The sequence below is a fragment of the Limanda limanda genome, chromosome 4, assembly GCF_963576545.1.
Source record: "Limanda limanda chromosome 4, fLimLim1.1, whole genome shotgun sequence".
NCBI lineage: Eukaryota > Metazoa > Chordata > Actinopteri > Pleuronectiformes > Pleuronectidae > Limanda > Limanda limanda.
The window spans coordinates 5,486,715-5,514,279 of record NC_083639.1 but is presented as its reverse complement, the minus strand read 5'-3'; the positions used below and the strand labels follow the sequence as shown (position 1 = coordinate 5,514,279).

The 27,565-nt window shown below is 41.7% G+C and overlaps 1 protein-coding gene across 1 annotated transcript in view; it reads left to right on the top strand.

Moving 5' to 3' along the window:
- Positions 1-27,565, top strand: part of cacna2d2a (calcium channel, voltage-dependent, alpha 2/delta subunit 2a) — a 143,351-nt gene that overhangs the window by 12,277 nt on the left and 103,509 nt on the right. Inside the window, exon 3 of the mRNA XM_061069533.1 lies at positions 27,389-27,505. Coding sequence (XP_060925516.1) covers positions 27,389-27,505 — 117 coding nt within the window. The remainder of the gene's footprint in view (positions 1-27,388; positions 27,506-27,565) is intronic.

The window sequence follows — 27,565 nt, the reverse complement described above, 5'->3', positions numbered from 1 at the left end:
ATTCCACTGGTTACAGTCCGAGTCAAACGTTTCTCCTCACAAAACACAAACACTGATACTTTCTGTGGGTGTTTTAGGTCCAGGTGACATTTGGCTGATCTCTATTTACAGCTATCTCCAGGTGAATGCAGATGAATCAAAAAGCCGGTGTGTTTCCTCCTCTTGTGCTCTCCACACGGACTGTTTACCTGCAGGCGACCAGAGCCTGCTTATACTCGACTGATCAAACGAGAAACAGGAGCCAGAAAGCTTCAGGCCCCAAAGTCTTGTCCCTTGCCCACAGACTCTGCATATTCACAAATACGCTTTTTGCTCTGTCGAACGTTCGTAAAACTGATTTAATTAGAATTTAAACTGAAATCTGCTAATCTTGAACAATACATTTATTGTATAAATAAATAAAAATAGTATTTTTTTTGGCTTGTATATATATATATATATATATATATATATCTGCCCTGTGTTTTTATTTATTAGCCACTATTTTAAACCCTCCTCAGGTTTTCAGTGTTCAGTCTTGGAGTAAATCCAGGTGACTGAAATCAATTATGCAGGCTTTAAAGACACAGCGCTACCCAGTGCATGCTGTGTGTGAGGATTTAATTCTGTGTGTCTGTGTGTGTGTGTGTGTGTGTGTGTGTGTGTGTGTGTGTGTGTGTGTGTGTGCGCTTGTTGATTCCAGTACAGTGGATGGAGCTGTAAAGACCAACTATGGGGGGAGAAGGGTCTGAATGCTACTGACTTTCACTGTGGTACATTTGGGGACTTTTGTGTATTCGTGTAACTAATTGTTGCCAGGTGTTTTCAGGCGAAAGAAAACAAGCCAACCCATCCGGGCCACCAGTGGCTTGTTGGTGGAGGAGCGAAGGCCTCGCGCTCGCTGAAAAGGAAGACAATATAGCATTATGTGTCAGAAAGGGATTAGAGGTCTGCTAAAGCTCCAGCCCTGTCAGAGGAAGATGCTTTATTTTGCCTACGCTGCACATCTTTTCTCCTTGTCTCCGTCTTATTTGCAGCGTGTGCATGCGTGCGAGCGTGCATGGGTAATTTCCAGTGGTCTTCTGTTTGATGTTTCGTAGAGCGCGTGATGTGTCTCCGGTGCTATCTATGCTCGACAGGGACAAAAAGCTGGGCAGAGCTCCCTGAGTGGGCTGCAGTGGTAATGTAGAGTGGCGTGATGCCCTAGAAAATTCCAGGTGTGAAGTGCTGTATTCATCCCACTACAGAGGGAGTGCTTCTCTGCGTGTGAAGTGGTAGGTGTGGCATTTGCATCTGTCGTGCACCGAATGCATTGGTCTCTTTTTTTGAAATGCGTGGTTGCATGCGAGAGAGAGTTTGGGTGAGAGCTGGAGTCTCCGAGGTTTTGTCCTCCTCCTCTTCTCGTTCTCCTCCACCTGCACTCGGCTGTGATTGATTGGTCACACTTCTGAATGACTTGAATTGGCTTCCCGCGGTGGTGGGTGGTTCTTGCCGCAGAAGTCCTGGGAAAGTGTTTTAAAGGTTTGATCATGTAGGCAGCGAGGACTCTCCACTGTCTTCTGAACGGAGTCTTCAGAAGTGCTACCTACATCTTTTTAATTCTGCAGATCGTAGCTCGCTCTGTGTCTCCTGCCTTGTTCTCTCTCTCTCTCTCTCTCTCTCGCTCTCTGTCTCTCTGTCTCTCTCTCTCTTCTTTAAATGTGGAGAAGACGCTCCCCCTCACTCCACAATCTATCTACCCTCTTCTCTCGCTTTGAGCTGGACTTACTCTCATCTCTGCCTCTGGCCCTATTCCCATGGCTCAGTTGTTTGATGGGATTTATGCTCCACCACCACAATTGCAGCATTACAAATACACTAATGCATGTATACATAAATACACTACCTTTGAAAACACAAACAAATTCCCTATATACAGACCCCGTCTCTTAGAAATAACATTTGTTGGCTGCTTTTTGAGGGAGGGCTTTTAATCAGTGGAAGATTTTGCAATATGCAGAATATACAGTATTTGTAAACATTAAGGGGCAACGTTTTGAATTGGTTTGAGAGATTGTGGGTTTTGCTTCAATGTTCTAATCTAAATTGAAACATGAAACAGGACGTACAGGTGCATTGTTGACTTTAACCGCAACTAGAGCCCTATGTTTATTCAGTTCGCCACCTTCACAGACAGAAGACAATGGACATTTATGTTTGCTAATTTGAAAACTTCTATTTTACCAACTGCGCAAAACATTTAAAATAAATATTACGTTTCTCTTTGCTATTTTTATTTTATTTTATTTTATAGATGTTTACGATGATTAATAGAATTTCTTCCAAGATATTTAGAACGTGCAAAATATGTCTATGTTTATGTTGATATTTAACTTTCTAGTTCTAGTTCTACATATTTGATTTTATTTGTGTTCTTTTTATTTTTCACAATATTAATGGCTAAATGTTAATATCAAGTCTCAATTACATTTGATAAGAACATCTTGGAATAATTTTCTAATTTTAAAATGCATACATTTGGGCAGATTAATTGGTGTCAGATATGTTATACTCCCTTAAATCAATATGGACAAAAATCCATAAAAGTCTGGCTTTAATCAAAACCAAATCTTACCACAGGGCCTCTGTAGTCTAACCTGAACCACATGCAAATCTCAGGATGTGAACCCGACTCTGAGGTGTCACAGTCCTGGAGAAACAAATTCAAAGTATATAAACAGAATGTCACTCTTTTTCGCATCAACCTTCTGTCCGACCATCAACACCTGTGGGACTCAGAGACTCCCTGAAACTCTATAAATGCAGCTCAAAGCAGGATGTGATAAAAAGCCTGAGACCTGGCTTCACACATTAGACGAATTAGAGACTAATAGAACATCATTACCTCTTTGATTGTGTTATTTCACAGTAAAATTGAAAGATAATGTGAAATATTTTCATTCCTGAACCAATATTACAGTTAACGTTGTCAAACCTTTATCATCACTTTTTACACTCATGAAATTGTCGAGTAACTTTGTCCCAGCGTGCCGTTAATGCTTCTGAGATTTGCACCATGTAATACTTTCCCTTTGGAATAAGTGTGTGTTACAATAAAAACAAATCTATTTACATAAGAACATTATTTATATTGATGGAAAAAGTATATTTGTCCAAAAACTACAGCTTGAAAAGTAAACTGAAAACCAAGTGTAGAGTTTATCACAATTTTGCCTTGATGATATTTTTTTCACTTTCTTCTGTTGACATTTTTAACACTGTCACAATCACTTGTCTTTAGAAACAACATAGTTGGTCTAATTAAATTCAAGCTAAATGCTTTTTTCTTGATTTTTTTTAACTTATATACTCAAATTGGAATGAGTAAGCGTAGAGTGAAATGTTGCAGGGATACAGAAATCAATCACTTAACTGAGAGCAAGTATTTTAAGGCCACTGACAACACCGAACTTAATCAGATAGAGTATGTTTTGTACACGAGAGTTCGAAATTCAATCAGACTCTCATCGCTCTTTAACTGCAGCATCTGCTTTACATCGGCATTGTGAGTGTGTGTAAGCCGGCAGTGTGTGTTTTCGCTTACAGGCAGCTTAGCCCCCATTGTGGTGCAGATGGATGGCGTGTGAGCGAATGTTTGGGGATGCTCAAGAGTTTAGTCCTGAAGAGTGCGATGGATTTAGTTCTGATGCAGGATCTGACATGAGCTCAGGTGCCGCCTGTGATCTTGGATCTGTGCGGCGACACGTGTGGTCACTTGAGTTTGTATTTTTGGGAGTGTGATGATTATGATGGGCGAGCGACCGTGCATGCATGTGCTGGTGTGTGTTTGTGCTAACTCTGAACCACCACCTCATTTCACACACAGACAGACATCAAAGGAGGTTTGAATTAACCCTGCGTGTCGGGGCCACTCGGCACGCCAGCCGCAATTTCACATCCCCGCCGCTCCAGCAGCACCGAACTTACATGCCCATTCATATTGAAATGAACAGATGCAGTGTTGCCACGCGTCGAATCGCTGTCCTTCGCTGAGAAAAGATAAAACTTCAAAAGAGCGAGAGATACACGCGCGGATCTGTTGGCAGGTGGCGAGGCCGCGTGGCGTCGCAGGTGAACCGGAGGCGTTCGGTGTCTCTGTGAAAGTGAGGCCAAAGTGCAGGTATCGTGTTTTTCTTACTAAAGCTGGTCAATTGTGTTTCCATTACAGCCCTCCTGCAAAAGCCAGATCCCTTTCCCCTTGATTAGACACTGCAGGAATGATGTCATGGTCAAGCACGCACGCACACACACACACACTCACACACACACACACACACACACACACACACAGACGCTCGCACACACACACACACCAAAGCGTAAGTGCCTCACCTCTTTTAACTCATTTCTGAATCAATACCAGGAAGCGGTGACCTCACCACATTGTTTTGCCTGCGTGTCAAAAACGATCTTTCTGATTGTTACGACTGGATCGCGTTTCTCCTCCCGCCGTCTCCACACACTCATTTTCACATTTTCACCTCATTTTGGCAGCTAATTTAATTTGATATTGTATTTATCGATCTGGCCAACTTCCATTTCCTGGGGCGGCGTGATTCGGCCGCACGGCGAAAAAGCGACGATGCAGACGGAGCGGGAGGCGCCGGGCGCGGGTGGAGATGGCGACGGAGAGCGTGATGGTGGTGATGAGGATAATTTGTGCAGGTGATTGTGATTGCGATGAGGTGTATGCTGATTAGAGCGACGCCTGAAGGCGGCCGGGGTCAGCGGAGTGGAGGTAAAGTCATCAAGCCGCACGGTGTGGTTTTAATATGCCGCAGCCATCAACAGGCTGCCACGACAGCTATTCAGTAAGCACATTCATATTTCATTAATCGGGCCTCTCCCCCCCCCCCCCCCCCGATGGCCTCTTATTGTCTCCTCCAGAGGTTGTTCACTAATCCACTGAGACCTTACCTCATCCCGCTGTGTTACCTGCACCCACGCACACGCACACACTCGGCTGTAAGTGCTATAGTGGGAAGTCTTTTCTTATGGTTATTCGGAACATACTTACTGCGTCTATGAGGGCTAAATTTAACAGTGTATAGGGCCTTAGCTAATACAAATACACCCACTTACTGTATGTATGCCCCTCTGTACTTACATTTACACTACGTAGGCTCTCTCACATACTCATACAACGATACCAGTGATTAAATTACTTAAAACAAGTAGAAAATAACGTATTCATTTTGCGTTTATGTTAGGATTATGTTTGGGTATAGTTTTATTCACATGCTCACCCACACACTGTTTCACCGCCGATAAGACACCATACGCGAAATATCATTACATACTGTATTTACATAGACGGAGCAAATGTTTGTCTCAATCACAGCCATCAATATTCAATTGAGATAAAAATCAGGGGTCAACCTTCATCAGCTCCATTATTTTTTAGGCTTAACTTTTTGAGCCAGTGTGGAGGAGAAGTCCAGGAGGTTTCAAGACGTTTGCACATGTCACATTAGGAAAAGCTATTACTCCCTCAACAATAACATTAACAATAGTTCTATTCTGTTCAGGTGCCCCAGTTAGCTGTGACCCTGTGACGCCAGTGAGTCAGCACGACTATAAAAAGACTCTGAAACTGAAGCAGCTAAATGGAATCCAGCCCCTCGTTCATTTCATTATTTAAACCTGTTTTTTTCTGACTGGAACACGTCAAAATGTCTTTGGTGAAAACAAGAACAGTTTGATGAGAAGTGAGCAAATTCAACCGACTAAGGAGAATGGTTCATCTTCTTAGTAAAAAATTAAAAGAGCAAGACTGTCACTGTGCTTTGACTTGTGTTCTCACATTATCCAAAATGTTTCCAACAATGTTCGAATCCAGAAAAAGGCACTGGGAGGTTTCATTTTGGTCGCAGATTAACTGTTTCACATCTCCTTTGCCAGTGGTGCTGCCAGATTCTGCTCCAACCACTGAGGCACGCGACGTATGACAAAGGAAAAATACTGCGAGCCAGTCGGCCGGTCAGCTGTTTTTTCTTCCACTGTTTATTTAGGTCACTTGTAATGAATCACGGTCATTTATTGCCATTTGCTGCGTAACTTGCATAAAACTTTAATTCATGACCTACTTCGTGAACATCATGTGATCTGAGTCACGTCAGGTAGATTTCCATCGGCAATCGTGCTGAAGACAACGACTCCCATGATCCCACGCTGCTTCAGGACGTCATCGAACCAGGTCCTTTGCAATCGTTTTGATTGAGAGAGCCCGAGCAGCCAAAGTTACATATCGTGTGTTTAATTTCAGGCTGAATTCTTGTGCCATTCATTTCTGCACATCAATAAAATGGTTATTTTAACTAAGGCCTGTCCTGTGGTTCTCGGATGATAGTGAACTGAGCACGTGTCTGTACCCATAATGAAGGCTCATTGTAAATAAACCTCTAGTGAATTATTCAGTGGTACTCAGCCGAACTGATCCACGTGCATTTAGTACATTGTGTGTGTGTACGTGTGTGTTACTGCTCCAGATAAAAAGACGTCGCTGGTCTGCAGAGCGGGAAAAGGGATAAAGCTGTTTGTATTGGATGGGATTTAGAGGCAAATGAAGAGGATAAATAGTCCATCCAGGACTGATCATGCCTCATAATGTAATATGGATGCAAAGATACAGAAACGTAGCGAGTTATGTGTGTACATGAGTGTGTGTGTGTGTGTGTGAGGAAGAGAGTAGAGAGAGTGGAGCTTGGCTGACGTTTGTGCACATGAGAGAAAGACTCAGTCATATCATAAGGAAGAAGGCACTGACAGTGAAATCCCTTTTTAGCTCAGCACTGTGGTGTATTTGTGAAGAGATCTTGGCATTGAAGGTGGCTCAGGGGTTTGTGTGTGTGTGTTTGTGCCTTTGCGTGTCTGTGTGTTCATGTGTTAGTGTGTGCTAGGGCTTGGGAACAGAGATGTAAACCCTGCATGGCCTCCAGGGTACTATGTAATGTTAAATTCACTGTTACATGTGCGGAGCCTTCTGCTGGGACCTCCTCTCAGCACCTCAGCTCCAAACCAGTCTACATGAGCTAATGACTCTGAGCCAGACTCACTTCAGCAGCTCCTTTTAAACACATCCACATGTCTTTGTTTCAAATTGGCTGTTATAGTTATTAGTTATTTTTGTATGGCTCGTGTGTGATTAGGAATCGGACAGCTCTTGTACAGGCCTGTGTGTCTGTGTCCAGTGGACTGCTGCCCTGCCACTAGCAGCTCTCAGTGTGACTCAACTCTTCAGTCTCTGTGTGAGTTGCGAGCCGAGGCTGAGGTCAACTTTGCAGGTCTCTCTCTCTGTGTATTCAACACACTCCAGTTCAACTTTCACTGCAGAGCTGCCAAGTCTGCGTCAGTGTAGTTTAAGTTTAGAATGAAATGTGTGGGTGGGGGGGTGGGGGTCTGCATTTTGTTCTTTCAAACCATGTTGAATCAATTCCAATATGAACTGAGTGAGCTTGATTAAGGGCCAGGAAATAAATAATTCACAATAAAAGAGAAAAAGAGTTTAACAGAGAGATGAATTGTGTTCATGAAACCAGTAGAGGCTCACCTCAATAAAAATAAAAACCTCTCCTGATCCCGACTTTGTAGAAGAAGCTGTGTAATTGTATGTGTGTTAGCTTCATTGTGTTAGAGTTGTCATCGTTTTCTTTTGAATTAACTTAAAATTACTACATAATTATTATAAAACACTGAGTATGAAGAAAGCACAATAACATTATGCAAATATTCTGTAGATGCACCAGGTGGACAAATATAATAATAGATTTTATAAGATAAACATGTGGAAATAATTTGACAATTTCATATAAAATACCAAATAACTAAGTACAACAAAAACCCTGAGTATAAAAATGAACACAAGACAACAGCCCATTTTATAGGCCCATGACTGAAGCCCTGCTGCACCTATTGACTAGAAGAGCATCTCTAACAGAAGCATCCCTTCATATTAGATATTAATAAGGTTTTAGAAACCTGCATATGTTTTTCATGGTTATATTTTCCATGCAATCTTAATAATAATGTTTGCAGTGTGAAAGTACAGGTGGATGAGAGGTGATTTTGCATAGTTTAAGTAGCTGTGACTCCAGATGTCGTGAAACAACTGGTAATCAAAGATCTAAAGGGAGATAAAGAAACCAGAATGAAGTCAGTGCGATGCAGCGGAAATCTTATTAAGTGCAAATTAGCCTGGAACCATCAGACCAATTGGAATGTGTGACTGGCTCATATTACCTCAGTGTCATTGTGTTGAAATGACCACATTTCCATTGTCCTGCAGAGTGTGGTGTGTGTGTGTGTGTGTGTGTGATCTAATACACCAGGACAAAATATTCAACTCAGGTATGAGAATCGTGGTCCGACTCTTGTGTCTACCTCTTTTTATTTTACTCCCAGACATAAAGAAGCCGCGGCAACCGACTCGCTGAAGTGGAAATTGAAACTTACAGCTTGAAGAATGAGCATTTTATGAAACCTTTTTCTTTGTACTCTAGCTTTTGCAAATTTGTGCACCAGAGCGTAAACTTTCTGGCTCCTAAGAGGATCATTCTTTTCAGCCATCAGTCAGGCTGGTTCACAGTCCCTCTGCCTCAAACTTTTTCTGACACGCGCAAACACTAAAGCACATATGCGAGACATGAATGATGGAAGAGGAACACCTTTGATCAGCCCGTCTCTGTACCTCTGTGCCAAGCTGGGGGGGGGGGGGATCGGATCTAACAACTCTCCTTGGATTGACTAGAACCAACGTACATGGCTCCCTCTATTCCAATACCTTCCCTTTTTCTTCGCAGACACCATCATAAATGTTCCATTACTTCTTCTAAAATGTTTGGATGACCCAAATTTTCAAACTAAGCTTTGACTTTGCGTGATGGGATTTTAACAGGTTTCTCCAGCACAGTTGTTTTATTTAAATTAGCCTCTCTCACCCACTAGAGACGAGACGAAGCTTTGGCAACCTGCGAACGAGTTTGACATCGTGACTTTGCAGAACAATTTACATAACCTTTTAATTCTCTCGAGACACAACTGTTGGTTTTGCGATAAGTGTTTTTGATAAATTGAATGTTATAGCCGCGTTTTATTGTGAAAATGAAAGTCTCTGCAGGCGTTGAATCGTTACTGAGCCACATGCTCATTACTCCAGGTCTTATCCTTAATTGTGCGGCATTGTGTTAAATGTGTTTCTGTTTGTTTTCATGGGTAGAAAGACCACCGTTGCAGCCACTTATATGTGTGGTTGTGTGTGTGTGTGTTGTATGATAACATAGTAAGGAAGGCCTTACATTGATCTCTATTTTAGTCGTGTGTTTGTAAGCTTTTCAAAGAGCAGCCTGTGTTTCCGAGGCATTGATTGTTGCCCAGTAACGACGCACACGTTGTACAAATGCTGATTGACAGCTCTTCCTGGAATGTTGTCTTCGTTTATGCCATGCAACTTTCGGGGGGATTGAAGTCGTCTTTCTCTGCCTCTGAATTTGTTGTTGTAAATTGTTTCTCATCAAAATTGCATTTGTGTTGAAAGGAGCACGGTGAGGAATGTTGGCCCAAAGATGAGATGTTTTTTTGTTGAGCGTCAGAATTGTCAGACTCACAAAAGCTTGAGATGTTACTTCCTCTGCTCCTAACAAGACTTCAGTCTGTCCTGCTGGTCCCTGATTGGTAAACACTTGAGTTCCATCATGTTTTCTTAGGTTGACTGCGTAATAAGCAGAATTGGTTTTATTTATATAGTGTGACATGCGTAACAATTAAGTTATTATAACGTAAAAAAATTGATAATCAGACTTTAAATATGAATTAAAATGGTGCCAACAAATAAAAAAGTCACTAATTCCAGGTAACTTTAATCTTTAATTGTCAGTAATTGCAAAACAGTTACGTTTTGCTAACTTGAGTTTTTTTCAAACTGTGTTTACTTCATCCTTTGCTCTGTAAAGTCACATTGGTAATGATAAAAATAGGCTTTTGTTTTATCATTAATCAAGTGTCATTAGATATGATCAGTTCGACATACAAATTGCCTTATTATCTCTTTCACAATTATAGTCATGAGCTCAATTGAGTGAATGTTCGATGGATTGTTTTCTAATTAATTTAAGCCATTAAACTAAATAGCAAAAGCTTTGTGAGGGATGAGACTCGACAATAGATCAAAATAAACAAACCAAAATCCATGATCTTTGAGAAAGTGAAGGTTACGTGGACACAACGTATTTATGTATCTCCAGCTTAGAATAACAAGTAAAGATTCTGAGTTGTGATAATGTGAAAATAATTTGTTTTTCTAATGCAGAATATATCATCATATATAAAAATGTTACTTGGATCAAGTAAAACCCCAAATTTAATTCATTAGGGTTAAAAAGTAATAACTGTGTATTAATGATCAGTACAATGTTCTTAATAGTGTTTTTTTAGACAACCTTAAATACATATTTTAAAGTTGTATTAAGTTCTTTTTCATTTTTCACCAACTCAACACCTGTTTTTCTTTTACCTACATTCTTACACATGTGAAACGCAGTGGACCTTTACAGTACGCAACTGCAATACTTAAATTTACAAAAATACAAAATCACATTGTCAGTGGGAGACTGTGTTGTAAAGGCTGGAAGGAGGAAACCATCATTAGGACACAGAGAGCTCAATTACACACTTCATAAAACAGGTACACACCCAACACCAGAACACACAAACTGTAATCAGTCACAATCAGTTGAACACATCGTATTGGAAACTACTATGATATACTATGCTTTCATTTCTCCTGCTGCTTCAGACTGACTCTGCTGGTAATGTGCACATCTTAGATTACTAAGAAATGTCAGAGAAGAAAAACATGCTGGAGATGGTTGATACTAAAAGAGCAAAATGCTGTTAAACGTAGTGGAAACATCACGCTTTCATTCCGTGTCATTTCTGATGCTGAAAGACTATTTGTGTATGTGAGCAAAACTGCTGTATTAACATTTGCTCACTGCAGTGGTTTGTATCCCAAATATAGCAGTCAGTATTTCTTTGGTGGAAATGATTCTGCTAGTTTATAGAAGATTGTGTACAAAATGAAAAATGCATAAAGCAAAAAGTATAATAAAGCTCCATTTCATCATTTATAAATAATATGACACAGACTTTGTAAATGGGCCTTACACTGATCAGAAACAATATGTTGAGTTACAATGTGTTGGATTTCAAGTATCTGGCTGAACTATAAAGAACACAATCTTGGAAATTGAGGTTGCGCATTATTAAACATTTTGCTACAGTGTATTGTACTTAATTCAATGCTGCAACTTATGCAGACTCCTAGATGTTCCCTTTCCTTTGTGGCCCCTGTTTTGTCCTTGGGTATCATGGACCCACACTGTTGTTGGCTTTTAATCGCTCAACAGTCAACTATGATTTGAGAATCTGTTTTGACTCACAGAGGTTGTGGATGTTTTCCGTAATGAACCTGATCCATGTGACAACCCTTGCTGATCCCCAGTTTTGTATTTGCAGGTTTAATGGATGTGTAATTGCCTGCTTTATGAATAATCAGAACAGCATGCATAGAGGAGTAAAATTGCGGGGCTTTCAGGAGCCAAACAGCGTGGTGGTTCTGATGAGAGGGATCAGACCCAGTTATGTGGAAACCAGTGGGCGAGCTCTGCAGAGAAACATCAAAGCCCAACGCTGTTGAACGCTTGCACTCATCTGATTTGTGATCACACGGGATGTTTTACCTCTGACCTGGAGTCTGGGGAGTTCCACTCAACTCTCCGATTATGTCAAATATTTAAATATTAAAATCACACTCAGAGAGATCATTATCTGGGACTTTCAGGACCAGAGCCGCGGACAAGCCAACCTCAAATAATTTATCAAGCCAAAAATATGAGTGCTCTGAATTGAACAGGCCTGAATCTGCTTTAATGTCAAACCATTTAGTAAAACACAGAAATGTTAGGCACCTGTTAAAATGTTTGACTTCTGTACACATTTACTTCATCATCAAATAACGATTATATATTATAATAATAAGAAAATACAGATACCACAGAAGAGAAAACTATAAGAGAAAGGCATTACTATTCAATTATTTTCTAAAGATCATAGGAATTATAATCTTATTGATTATAAATGTTCTTCTACGAGTCTAATGTTGACTATTTCTATATACCTGTGGGATTAGATGTCATCCTCTGTGTATTTTGCAGGTTATATATTTCAGTGAAGTGATCAGTTGTGTCTGGAAAATATCTGACCCCAGGTTGTTGATGAAGACCGGAGGTGTAGAGGGCTGAGCTTCTGACAAAAATCGATGCTTGCGTTATCTTATCATATTCATTTCCATAGATATTACTTGACTTCATAATTTGATGGAAAAATATGGATATTTTGCTAGTGCATGCTGTTTTTCTATATTTTATTAAGGCCATGGGTTTGGAGGGGTGCCAAGTGGAATGGTTAAGCCCTGGCTCTCTGTCTACACTGCAGAATGGGGAGGCATTAATCTGGGCCAGCTGGACAGAGGGAAATTAGTGATCATTTACACTGACGGCATAATCAGGTTTCACGCTGTCCTCCGATACTAAATTGCTTCTTTTGTTCCACAAGATCTCCCTCTGTCTCTCCCCATCGCTCTTTGTCAGTGTCTTTTCTCCCTCTCCTGTTTTTTACCCAGGTCGTTTTCTGTTATCGGTCATTAAGTGTTGCGTTTCTATGGAAACAGCCAGTTTGGGCAGGAATTGGCGTGCTGTAAAAGCGGCCTTGCGATGCTCAATAGGGAGAAATATCCAGTTGAGTGTGTCGCCGCGGAGCCCGGAGATTGGTCAAAAAGGAAAGAAAGATGGAGCCGACTGTGGCGTCTCTCAGCGGGGGCAGATATGGAAGGTCGTTGAGGTTGCACCCCCCCCCCACCCACATAAAGGCACAAACATGCCACGCTGAAGACGTCCCCGCCAGGCCTTATCTCTCAACCGGGGTTTGTGTAGCTGCTCTCTTAATGCTGTCACTTCTAAGAGCACTGACCCTTTTGGCAGGTTACATGGGGGGGCTGTCTGTGTGTAATTAGGCTGTGCTCTGTGTGTAATGACTTAGCGTGGAGCCGCTCTCTATCAGGCCCAGCAGACAGCCACTGTTAGTACTAGTCGGGGGGGAGGATGAGGGAGGAAGGGGCCCGGCCGTCACCGAGGGCAAGGCTACAGGAGGGTAGAGGTTAAATTGAGTTCCTGAGTCAGTGAAAATCCCCCCTATCACTTATTGAAAGGCAAGAGGGTTAAATATTCAGTCTGGGAGGTTTGAAATGTAATCTGCACTGTGAGTTTAAATTGTCTTTGGATGCCTCCCTCTCTGCCCTGCTCCGCCTGTGGTAAGAAGGAGATAACTGGGCCACAGCAAAATGGCTGTCATGGCGACTGTCACTCAGGTATGCATGTGCTGGGCCTGCAGTCTGACTTAAAAACTCAAATAGCCGAGCATTTGTGTGTTGCATGTGGAAAAACATTACCTCTGATATAGATTACATTTCAAAGCTGAGATCTTGAGACTGTCTCACTCTCTAATTGAACTCTGACTTATCAATCCTTCACTTTTTCTTAAATACGTAATTGCTTCTAATGAGACAATTTCAAGTTTCCTGGGCAAAGTTTATTTTCTTAAAACAAGCATGACCCTTTTAAAACAACATTCTTAAAACCCAGATAAATAAATGATTTTTTTCCAAGGTGAAGGGACATTTTATTTTGTTTGCCTTTTAAATGCATCATATCCGCTTTACCTGCAGCTTTTCATAATGGGTCAAGACAATTCATTTCCTGTTTGTGGTGCGTTCTCAGTGTGTTTTCCTCATAGTAACTTTGTAGATTTTCATTGCCGATGGTTGTGGATAAATCAACTCCCATGATCCCACGCTGCTTCACAACATCATCAAACTAGTCTGTTGTTATTGTTTTGATGGAGAAACCCCTAGTGGCTGAAGTTACATATTGTATACGTTTAATGTGCTGCATAGTAGAAGACGTTTGAGGTTTTGTTATAAACATTCAAACCCTACATTATTGATACATGAAAATTCCATCGTTCTCCAACAATTTAATTTGGAATGAAAACAAACTGAAATGTTCAGCTCACATTAGAATATTTTCCGTGTTTAAGCAAATAACATTTGTAGGACTCTGTAATGACCAAAACAATTTTCTTCTAGCTGTGTTTAAGTCTGTACGTCTGGATAATGAGCTCTGTGTTCTACTGCTGTGCATGAACACGCTATTTTCACCCATTTAAATTACATAACATCCCCTCATTGACCTCTGCTGCTCCAATGCCGCTATGAAGTCTTTTCTCCAAATTATAGCTGATCCACACACAACTGATGCTGACTCTGCAAGTTTACCTTCCCCCAGCTCATTATGCAGTTCATATTTACCAATGCTTTACACGGGAGAGCTCAGCAGGGCAGATTTAAGATGACTTGTCTTATTTAAAGAACTTACAGGAACACAGTAAGGCCGCCAGGAGGATTTAACACAGTGGAAATGGAAGGGCGCTAACGGTTTATGGGGGAAATCTAGCTGCTGAAGTTTGGCAAGGGTCAGAAACGTGTGGAGCCGCAGTTTATTCAGCGTGGGGCAGGTTTAGCATCTGTGTCAAAGATGCTGAGAGAACTGCAGAGGACAGACAGATGGCGTGAAAGAGCAGCAGTGCTCATATTTTCTAGCTTGGATGACCCAGGACCCACATTAGCATGGTCAGTGAACTGCAAACTAAAAATAATGCAATTAGACATTGATTATTCTGAAAATATAATGAATGGAAAACATTAGCCTTAATATTAGAGGATTCGTACAGTACCAAATCAGACAGTGTAGGTTTAATATAATCAGGTTTACACATACAAGGAATTGCAGTGGTGTGTTTGTGCAATTATAAATATAGAAAATATAAAATAGGAAACAAAAATGTCATATAAAAAATTTAAATAAAGAATTATAAAAAACACTATAGGCAAAAAAAAAAAAAAAACGGCAGGCGGGATTGTTCAAAATGTCCAAGTATTATCAAGTGTCACAGTAGCTGGAAGGGACATCAGTGCCACCTCGGAGTCGTGGAGACGTACAGGTCCTGGAGAGAGGGCTGGCTGCAGCTGATCATCTTCTCACTGGAGCGAATGAGGCGCCGCAGTCTTTCAAATTGTTATAAATTTGAATGTGTAGAGAGCTCTGGATGAGACGGTGTTTAGCAAGTCATTTGTATCAATCGGGAGAAACAAGCCAAGCTCACAGTAAGACTGATGGACAGGTGCCAGGCGTCATCAGTGGCGTGGAAGTGGCGCAGTAATTAGTCAAATGAGGAGGAAGTGGATGAGACGCCACGGAGAGAGAACCCCCCCGGGGCTCTGTCTCCTCAGCAGGAGGACCTCTACGGCCCACTCAAACACACACACTGAACAACACGACCATGCAAACACAAATTCCCTCACACATCAAAACATAATGTGTAGCACTGTAGTCAAAGAAAATCTTGGTCGCCTGAAATCACAACTACTGAGTCGCTGCATGTGATCCTGGAGGGGGGGGGGGGTTCTGCAGTATATCTCTAGATACACTAAACTCTGAGTTCACTCTATCTGCCCTCATTAGCTTAAATGAATTGTAGATGAACACAACAACCTTGTATATGCATGCAGCATATTGAAATACCAATTTTTGTATATTCACATTTGAAGTCTTTGTCACATATTGTATGCCCCCTGTTAGAGGATCAATCCTGGAAGGGTGTTCATGTTGCGCTTTTGTCCTTTTCAATTTAACACCAGAAACGGTGAAACCAATGAGAATGAAGTTGGACGGGAGACATCAATCCTCTAATTAACCTGTCCAACGGATGATAGATTTATACAGAGTGCACTTTAGAAGTCTTTAAGATACAGAAATAAATGGGCACCACATAAAATGAAGTATGTGTCCACACACATACACACACAGGCCGTTTTCACACAGCCTGCACCTTCATTCAGTACAACAGGTACAGTCACCGAACTGGATCATCTCTGTGTTCTGAGTTCATGTGATGGGAGATGACATTTTAGATGATTGTATATTCGATGCAAAAACTGCTGCATGGACAGAAAAATACAGAAAAACCACAGTGGCTGGAGGACACAATACAAGACAAAGGAAACCTGCCATCACAAATAACATTATTTATTTATAATCACTGACTAGCAGGGGAGATGGTAGAAACTGCTGTTTATGGCGTGTTGCATGTGGATTACTGCTATGTTGGAAATGGAATAAGCGCCAAAATATATATATTTTACTTAAAACCACAAAAAGCGGAACTGAACTAAATGTAATGTTCTTTCTGTCTGTTCTGAAACAACAGCTAAGAAATAGTCACATATATCTCGGCCAATAGTTTAGTTGTTTTTGCTATTTGGACCTGAGTGATTCCCCGTAATTCAAACAATTTAAAAGTAACTTCAGTGGAAAATAGAAGAGTGAGAGAATAGATTTTCCTTGTCAGGTATTTTCCTTTGGTATAAATCATAGTGTGCCATTTATGCCATTTTATTTGTGCGTTTAAAGGTTTGGGGTAAAAGCGGGTCCTTCATTCTCAGTGGTGTCCACATCACGGAGTACCATGTCACTTACCAGGCTCCTTCCAGTTTGAATTGAATTGGTATGTTGCCATTTCTAATGTGACTACAATGGTCTATACAGCTGATCAGAAAGCCTCCGGGTAAGGGGCGTGACATTTCCGACACTAAGTGGTTGACGGATCAAAGAAGAGTGGTTGATTAGAGGAGCCTTTTGGGAGGAGAGCCAAGAGAGAGGGTGGGTGGAGGTGCTGTATGTACAGTGTGAGACAAATGATGTGTGTTTTCAATATCGTAGAGCCCCCAATTAAAACAATGAATCTGGAAGTGGCTATTTTAAATATTATTCAAAATTTGTTTACCCATCTTAATGTTAAGGAGGGGTCCAACAAAATTTGTCCCAGGGAGGTTCTGGATCCTGCTCTGAAAGGATCTGGGAAAAATGATGCTCTTAGACGTAACTTTAACAATATGTAGGTAGGTTCAGATCTATACGAAGCACGAGTAGGAGCTGGGGCGGAGGAGTGGCTGGACGAAGTCAAGAAAATAAGAGAAATAGAGGAGGGAAGAAATATAGGGAGGATATTTTCTGCGGTTGTCTATTTGAGAAAAACCTTTTGCGGATGGAGAGAAAAAAAAAACAATTCCCTACCATCAGCAAGTTAATAAAAGGGCTGCAGTTTATCTCTGTCTAAAAGACAAATACCCTGACTGCAGATGGAAAGGAGGAGAGGAGCAGGGGGTGGGGGGAGGCTGCCCCACATTTCTCCTCCGTCCTTCTCCACTCCTCCACTCCGACAAGTCACTTAGTATGAATCCTTTCATCTGGTAGTCGCCAACTGGTCGGCTGGTTTGAACCGAGCAAGTCCAGCATCACGCACCACTTCTGCCCGACCCTTCGGTTCTGCTGACAGGGCTAATTAATGAATAGATACAAAGCCGGGCAATTAGAATATTGCTGTGGACTCCATCTGTCCAGCTGGGCTTTTTTTGCCGCTCGGTATGTGCCGTCTGTGGCTCGGCATCATGAATGTCCCTCTCACACACTGACCTGCTGTATCTGAGAATCGTTGCTTTTTTTATTTTTATTTTCTTGATCAATGTAAAACACTGTGATTAAAGGTCAGTTTTAATAAAGGTGTTAATAGTCTGAGGACTAGTTAAGGTGGACTACAATGATGAAGCAGTTGTGCTACTGAATCTATGAATCTTAAATATTTAAAACCACTTCAGAGCAGTGGCGGCTCGAGGACTTTTCCAGATCAGGAGACAGAAAGCTGCCACAATGTACACAGAGGGGCCAAATATGTGTCCAACATCCATGAGCTCATTCAAGTCATTCCCTGTTTACTGTTAATGCTAAATTGTTTGCAAAGCCACTCATCAAATATATTTTAGAAATTGTTCCTTGTCTATGCACATTGTAAACTTCAGAAAAGAGAAGAAAATACAAATTCTTAACAAAAGTATTGTTAGAAATGGACTACTTGTTTTTCTTAGATTAATGACAGGACCTGGGGGCCATTCAGAGGCCCATCAGATTTCAGCGGGGGCCAGTGCCCTCTTTGCCCTGCCTGTGGATCCAGCCCTGCTCTAGAGCTGCCTCAATTACTTTCAAACACAAAAAGGGAAGTTCTATAAATGAACATGATAATTGGATCACTCAGGATGTTGATGAGATGCAATGACGCAGGGAAGACAAGTTTAAAAACACAGATCGAAGACATTCACACATTGACACTGTAGCTGCAGGTGAATATGCAATTTCCCGCGTGGAGATTAAACAAAGCTGGATGTAATATGCAAAGTGTGCATTGTTTGTTCATGTGTGTGGCTGCGGTTGTGTAAATAATGTTTTCCTTTGTTTAGACCTGTGCGTATCACCAGTTGACAGTCCCTCTGATAATGTTACAGGAGTTAATCCACCCCTCCTCTCCTCCATGACATCTTTCTGCTGATTTCTCTCTCTAATCTCAAACTCTCCCTGAGGGGTGCATGTAAATATGGAGCCCAGCCTTTGTTTCTTTGGCTAAGTGCATGGATGCAGCCTGCTCTGAATAACTCTGCGCTGCTCCGACACTGTGCTGGAATCGTGTCTGTTTGCCCTGTAACAGTACTGAGGTTTGTGATTTCAGAAATAAGAATGTCCACATCTTTTATCACCAATTAACCTTGGACATCTGGGCTTTAATTTCACATTTAACAGCATGTTTCTAATTTGTGGCAATCGAGATGCTTTGACTTCACTTTTGGGAAACATTCATTGTCTCTTATCACTCCTCTATTCTGTTCCTTCTCATAATCTGCTCAATTAACCCTGACAGTGGAGGCAGATTTATCTGTAAAAAAGTGTCATAATGTTGGAAACAATTAGACAACGAGTCCTTGACTCCAGACAGTAGTAAACCAAAGCAAGCTTTTCATTTCTGCCAAACATTGAATTTAAAGGATGAAATGACAACAGATGCTGGGGAATTTTGGTCCAATTAGTTGTGTGGTTGCCAAATCTGACAGACTAATATTTGCAGCTGACTTGTTGTGGAAACAATAATCTTGTCAAACTGGGTCTCAAATAAGCACGTATCTGACATAGTGCTGAAATAATGAGGCAAGAGCTTCTTCTGCACTGCAGAAAATCAAAATCATCACTTGTTGATCCATTAAGCAAATTATAAAAGAAAAGACACATTGGTGCAGTGGTCACAGCTTTATGGTTCTTGGTTCAAATCCCGGTCTGGCCAGGGGGCTTTCTGTGTGGAATTTGCATGTTCTCCACATGTCTAAGTTGGTTTTCTTTGGGTACTCCAACTTCCTCCCACAGTCAAAATACATACAGGTTATGGTGGTTTGAGACTCTTAATTGACTGAAGGTGTGGATGTGAGTGTGAATGGTGGTTTGCCTCTCTGTGTTGGCCCTGTGATTGGCTGGTGAGCTGTCCATGGTGGTCTGGCTCAACGTCAGCTGGGATTGGAAAAATAAACATCATTGTTTTGCATTTCAGTACAGACCTAATCAGTCTTCGGATTATAACTTGGCTTTTAAAGTAACACATTCACATATGGTAATGATGGGGTCCTTGGTCTTGAGAGTAATTTACTTTAGATTACTAACTACTGGAAACTTTGGAGGCGGGTGGTTTTGGTCTCATATAGGGCTGTTTGTGAAGTTACACACTTTTGTTCAGCTAATGTGATGCAGCACCGAGTCCTGGCAGCCATCAGAGCAGGTGGTAGATGAGCTGTAAACATGTCGTCCATCGCTGACGCACTAATCTGTCTCTTTTCCTCTTTCGTCTCATTGAGACCAAACCTCCCCGAGACACCAACTTCACAGCAATCAGTGTTTCTGCTTTTTTTTCTGGACTCCTCTGGAGGCTTCCAGTCCTATTGAACTACGAGAGGCTTCTGGTGTGTTGTGTCTTATCGAGCTCCTCCGAGGGGCTGCAGCTCCCTATGTGTTCTCTCTTATTGAACTCTTCCCGGGGCCGGTGGAAGCTGGGTCTGCTCGGCGGAGCCCACTAATATTCCTTAATGATGTGGCATCTGTCTCTGTCAAACTCGCCGCGGCTGCAGCCAGACGCGGCCTATTGCAGCTGACTTCCCAGAGAGATAAGCAGTCCTCTCTTTTAGACACAGACGGAGGGACAATAACATCAACAGCACAGAAGAACATCAGCGCTACCAGCAAACACAGTGGGAAAAAAGGTCGACAAATAAGTCTTGGGGGGCAGAAAGAAATCTTTTTCATTTGTTATCATTAAAGGTTTTCACTGTGTTGATGACAGGAGCAACATCGTGAAAAGTCCAAGGTGGCGCAAAAAAACACGAGTCGGTATTGAAATGTTCTGCCGCGTTTTCTTTACAATGTGAGTGAAGCTGAGGAGCGTCGGGGTCGACACGCGGAGCAGAGACCTCTCTGATGAGCGTCGGCTGAATCAGCATACCACTTTTGAACAGTCATTTTCTGGAGTCTCGCCACCCTCTGTCTTTCCATCTGCGTGTTTACAGAGACACTCAGAGCTTGGCACATTGCAACCAGTCATCATGGCTAATGATGGGAATGTGACGTGTGTGTGAGCTGCACAGAGGGTGCGAATGGGAGTTTAGCGCACATGTACATTTGCATGTCTCACTCTGCGTGTCTGTGTGTGTGTGTGTGATTCTCAGTGTGTACTTGAGTGTCCTGCCTGCCAGAGAAAGCATATTGGTGGCAATTGGCAAAGTTACTTCTGCCGGATCCTGTGTGAGCGCGAGCAGCAGAAGGTTGGATTGGCTGTCGGCGGCGCTCTGCGGAGCCACCTCTCCTCTTTTCCTGTGAGAACGACAGCCCGACACACAGCGCTGGCCAGGCGTCACGACTTCCAGCCAACAGCATGACTGATTCACACTGTTATTTGCTCCACAGCATTTCCCATGAATTATCATTCCTCTCTACGGAAATGATGGGCATCAACGGAGCAGACACATCCATTTTATTTGTTCTTGCTATTTTGAATGCACAGTTTTCTTTCTAAAATGCTGCTCAGAGTTGACCTTTCTGTACAGTTAATGGCACTAAAACACACCCATAGTCTCTTAGTGGGAAAAGAACACCAATCAATGCACTGAGACTGTATAGATAATTTAGCTTACTGGAGCAATTGGTCTGAGTACCTCTTGCACCATTGACTATGTATTACCCTTATGGGATTTTTGTGTACATTGAAGTAAATCGATTTAAGCGAATCGATCAAATAAAGTTAAATCAAAACTACATTTTATCTCCTCTGATATTAAAACATGGTCGGATAATAGGTCTGCTGTACTGTAAAAATACAACTGAGTAGATACAGTACATATGCAACAGTACTGAATGTGTTCTTATACGAATAAAAGGATTTTAAATTTTAGTTTTAATAACATCATGTCACATTCTTATTTCTTCTAAATTTCAAGACTTATTTTTGCTCCAGAGTGAAGGTTGTGGTTTTAAATGATACTTAAAAACTTTGCTTAACTTGTGACAGACCACTGTGTCGTCACCCATTGTCACCCATCGGTTTGTGAGCTGCTGTCTTGAAGCGCCATCTTGTTTAAAAAAAACTAAAACTGAAGTAACTATATTTGGAGGAGCAGGGGGTGGAGCCTTAGTGAGAGCTCAAGGACACTGCACTCACATCTACACCCGCGAACTACACCCATTTGGCGTTACTAGCTGTCAATCATATGGTATCCATGCCCCAATGCATACCATGCAAGATCGTGTTTTTCTCATAGACTTAGAAAGTGACTTCTTTTTGCAACAGTCGTCCTCTGCTGGTCATTTGAGAGAATGCTTGTTTCAAGTACTTTTGCATTGGCTTCACTTTCTCCACCTGGAGTGGAACATCACAACCAATTAAGTTTTATACCTCCTCATTGTGGTTGTACAATGCATAAAACATTTATCGATATATTTAACTTTTGTTATATTGCTATCGATGAAAACTATTAGCATGTTTCTCTATGTTTCTGGTATTTGTACCTTCAAGAAACTCGCCTCAGCTCAAACACTGCATGTGGTTTTCAGTCTGGTGCTTCTCCTTCTGCTGGGCCATTACCTGTGAGTGAGTCAGGCTCAAAAACCCTCAGATATAATTTCAGGTGGGCTAATGTGCACGAGGGCCTTCAGTGATGATGGTCACTCCTCTCCAGCCTGTAGCTAAAGGGGATTTTAAAGCCGGTCGTGGAAGACATTACCATGTGCCGTCCGTCTGCGTCTGTTGCTCCTGCAGCCTAATGCTCGTTGGCCGGCTGCTTCTCTCTGGACCTGAGCTCCGTCCGGTTGACAGCGCCCCTCAATCTTCCCTCAGACAGGGCAGGGACCTCATCTGCCCTGTTACAGGAGGATGTAATGGCTGACCTGTCAGAAAGATGAGCGCCATACACCCCTATCTATCTCTATTTGTCTCCCTTTTGTGTTTTTATTAGTCCACAAGGGGTGATGAAACGGGAAATGGATTTCCTCAGGAAAACACCCATAGTTGATCGCACACAAAAACGAATGCCAGTGCTTTTTATTATGTCACAGCACATGATAAATAACAGACAGGCACAGATCACTGGAGAAGGGAACAAAATGTGTATGTGGATATTTGGATTTCTTTACTCATCCATCCATTACCTATATCACTTCTGCTTTGAGGGTCACAGGCTGGAGTCATCCCAGATGACATTGGGTTAGAGGTGGACACAAACACTGGGCAAATAGCAAACTGCGCACAGAAAGGTGCTGGTTCGAACCTACAACCTAACCACTGCCCCACTGTGCTGCCACTGGATTATTCTATGGGCCCCAGTGAGAAAGATGGCCTGAAAATTCATATTCAAACTATAGAGACCTGTTTGATTACCTCCAGATGTTTTCACCACTGTCTATTTCTTCCCAGAATTGTTTTTTACTTTACTTTAAGTACATAGCAAGATCGATCTTTTTTATTTTTAACATTTTCCTTATTTTCTCAGAGAATAATTGATGGATCTTGATGAAAAAAATTTGGCATGTTTAGGGAGCCGATATCTACGAGAATGTGTTATTGAGTGCCGATCCAAATATAAATCCCAGTCTAGTGAATTTAAATGTGATTTCAGAATATCAGTAAATTAGGTCAGTAATTATTTGTTGGCCGACTCCAGCAATAACAAAGCATATTCTAATATATTCAAAACACAGGCAGTGTTACGGCATGTCAAATCCGTTGGAACTTGAATTGCGGAAAAAGTAACAGCCCCAACTGTAACCTGTATTTTTTATAAATGGGGGCTGGTGGCCATTTACAAACTGTGCGTGTGCTGCAAGTTGTGGACCACAGTGACAGTGGTTGACTTAATTTGTTAATGGTTTGCTGGCGTTATGTTTTGAGGAGGTAATTTGGCAGTACATTTTCCATTGAGGCTGTTTTAGGATTGTGGTATTGGACGCTGCACAAATACACAGTACACTGCTGACGTTTCAATCCCTAAACACTAAGGCCAAGTCAAGTTTATTCATCCAGAAGATATTTGTTTTAAATTGGATTCACAAAAAGGACCATCCTGTGTATTAAAAAATTTTTTTTTAGGTAGCTACATATTGATCTCTCACTTCTATCTATATGTTTCTAAGCTCAGAGCAGAAAAGGCTCTGTCTGTAATGTCCCTGAGACGGTCATGAATCTTCCAGAGAGGGAGGCAGAGGCAGAGAGCACTACCACACATTAAGGAAATGAATATTGATTTAAAAACAAATTTGACATGGTTTTTAAATCGACTTGAAAATGCATCGCTTATAAGAGTCAGGGGTTTCTAGTCTGTCAATGGAGCGGAGAAAACTTTGCTCTGGTCTTATGGTTTAATAAGATTCCATTAATGGCTTCTTCCACCTTGACAAAAAGCCCTCTGGAATGGTGTGTGTGTGTGTGTGTGTGTGTGTGCGTGTGTGCGTGCGTGTCACTGCGGTGATGTGTACGTGAAAATGTTCAGCAACGCTCATTTGTGCTAACGTTCACGTGATTATTGGTCTGAGGACCGCCTCACTTAGAACTGAAGGATAATGACGGATATACAGTGTTTGTGTGTGTGTGTGTGTGTGTGTGTGTGTGTGTGTGTGTGTGTGTGTGTGTCTGCAGAGACTGTTAAATCGCAGACTGACTTTTTAGGGATGAGGAGCCCAAGCGAAAACAATGAAACTAAAAGATTTGAACCACCTGTTTCACTCGTCGAAAAAACATTTACAGATAAAAAAAAAAAAAAAAAAAAAATGTTTTCCCATTCTTATGGAGTCTGCAGCTTTCACCTTCAGGTTTCACTTTGAGAAGTAGAAGTGTTGTTTGAAACTAAGCAGGATCCTTGATTCCCTCAGAGGGCGGCCAAAATAAGACACCGGGCAATCTCACCAGAGTGCTCTGCTGGCGGCGCGTTGGGAGCGTCTGGGGCCAGGTTCGCCTGCTCGCTGGGCCAGTGGAAGGAAACTGCCTCTGGCTGCCTGCCCAGCTCTCGGCTTGACAGAGATGGATCGTATGGACCCCAGTGTTTTCCTTTCCTAATTGCTGCACATCAACACATCAATCCCACGGACGTGATATTTCATAACAGAGGAGGAGATCATTACTTTGACCATTTTAAAGGAATTATTCAGTCAGGAGACCTCGGACTGGGCTGATTTCAGTCGTGTTTGATCGAACCGATACGTGAGCTGTCGCGTGTTTGTGTTCGTGTGTGTGTGTGTATGTGGGTGGATCAACAATTGAATATCAAATACCATAGACGGACTCTGAAACCTAAGGCCACAACAGCTTTGTGTAATTAATGCATAACCAGATCACATGATACATGCAGACAGTGTTTCTCTTTGGCAAACTGCAGTGTTGTAAAGACTCACCTCGTTTATACCTATAAATATCGTTTTTTCACTGATGAAGGACAAAAATGACATGAATATGAAAAAACAGAATAAAGAACCAAACAAATAATAGAAAACAAAATCTTAAAACTTAATGTATAACAGATTAACTCAGTAAAGTCAGATTATTTGTAGCATTGTGATCATGAGATCTACTAGTTTTTCATTTTCTAATTCCACATTTATTTATTTATTCTAGTCTTTTTGTGTCCCTAATATTATCCAGGCTGTTTTTGTTTTTTTTCCCCCAGTTTTACTGTGAGCTTCCAGGTTTGATTTGCAGATACGTTGTTGTTTAAGTGCACAGTTGCCGCTCAGTGAATGAAAGAGATGGATAACATCAAAAGTGTAGCGTCTCAACGGGTTTAATGGCGCTTTTATAACACATATGTTAAGAGAGTATTGTTTCACAGATTCTGTCATTTGTTTTAAGAGCAGTATATTCCTGAAGCTCCAGTCTTCTCTTGTAAAGCATAAGGTTGTGAAATACTTGGCAGTAAAAGAAAAACCATGAATTTGAACCATGGTCTCGAATTGTGATGTCAGTTGTCTCTTGTCTGGTCAATTATTTCCTTTGCGTCGGAACAGACTGCTGTTAAAGCTGAAATCAACTTCTTTAAAAGTCTTACTTTTGGTGGGAGGACTTCTCACGTCCTCCCACCAGTCTGAAGATCAATCATATTTAATGAGTGGCTACATCTGAAACATGTAGGACTTCTCTTCAGGCTGCTGTGGACTCAGATGAACTTTCGAGCTGTAGATTTAAACTAAAGTTTGATATTCTTGATTTCTACTTATTTTTAAATGCAGTTACATACTGTAAAAAACACTGCAGTATATCCTCATATCAATGCCTAATCACTTGAGTAAATGATTGATTGTTTGATTGAAGAGGTCAAATTTGAGTTAATCAATGTATAAGGCAGATTAATCCAAACCCACAACATAAGAGAATGCAGCATTTCAGACTGAATACGACACTAATTGCTTTGAATTATTCAACGTAAACAGGCTTTTCCTGGTTTTCCTCAGACACAAAATGGGTTTCACGGAGTGAAAGTGGGTCTTTCTGTGTCTTCGGGCAGCAGGATAAGTGTTAATCCCTCGGGCGATGCTCGGTTGTAGACTACAGATCCTACAGAGAGCCGTGGATGCTGAGTCAGCCACAACTCTTCCAGGGGTAGCAGACTAATCTCCCAAGTACCTTCCTCTGTCAGTGGTCCAAGCATCTGTCATTCCACCTCTGGAGGCCCCTCCTCCCCAGACATCTCAGTTTCTCCTGGCACCCGAAACCCATTTCTATGGCTTCTTGTAAAAGGTTTGCAAATTTTGAGTGCGCTTTATGGGTCTTAACCGGTGACAGTATATGAAGATGGATGACTCGTCTCCACTTCCTCCCATTATCCAGAAATGAAGCCAAAATATCCCGGTTGTATCCACACTGCCATCTTGTGCTGAAAATACGATTTGGAGCCAGAGTTGGATCGGGGGGGGAGGGAGCCACAGCACCGAGGTCATGTCCAATCTTGATGTTTAACCCCATTTTTATAGCATCCCAAAAACGAATTAAAACCAAAATGAACACTTGCACAAACATAATGGGATAAGAACTACCTATAATGACGGAAATCATCTTTGAAAAAAAAAAAATGTAACGAGTTTTTTGGCCTTTTGTTCTTCGACAGGTCAAGTGAGCGCCCTCTGCTGGATCACTTGGCAAATTCAAAATTTTGGCTTTAAAGAGTAAAGACGTCCACTAAATGGGGGAGGCAGCGTTTTCAGAGCAATACTACAGCCACCAGGGGGCGATCAAGATGCGTCATGGTGTTCATCTTTATAAACAGTTCTGATCTGTGTGAAGCTGTAAGAATTCTTGTCAGTTGCAGTTTCTGATTGTAAATAATTCCTAATTTCACTTTAATAACTTTTCACTGCTAAAATTTCTTGAGCTTGTTGTGTTTTGTATATTTTTCATTAAACCAGTGGATCAATTCACCAACATGTTGTCACCAGGCTTTAAATAAGGCTGCTTCTCGTAGCTTTTAAAGAGTTAACGTTGTGGAGATGGAAGGTGTTCACCCAGCAGTGAGGATCTGCTGGAGTGCGTTTGTGTTCATTTAATTTGATCCTGACTGCCAGACTGCATCTAGCTCGCTAAGTGCTCTGCCATTAAGCCTCTGTTCTGTGTTTAATTCTGCTACAGGGCTGACGCTTATGGGTTTAACACCAGGCTGTGTACCGCCCGCTTTGCAGTAAATGTTTACCATCTCATTGCTTGTGCTACCTCTGGAATGAGCAAACCCAATCCCGTGTGAGACTCTCAATTGAAACAATGGCTCCAACCGCCTGACCTTTGATTCCCTTTTGTTCTCCGTCTGCAGATTTATAACGAGAAGAAGAGCCAGTTCGAAATCAAGAGAAATAACCCCAAGGACTTGGTGGAGCGAGTGGCCCGGGACATCTCCAAGCTGCTCAACAGCAAGAGGAAAGCCCTGGAGGTAAGAGGCCGATTCTCCACACGTTGTAACACCTGCATGTGTACAAACACACAAACAAAC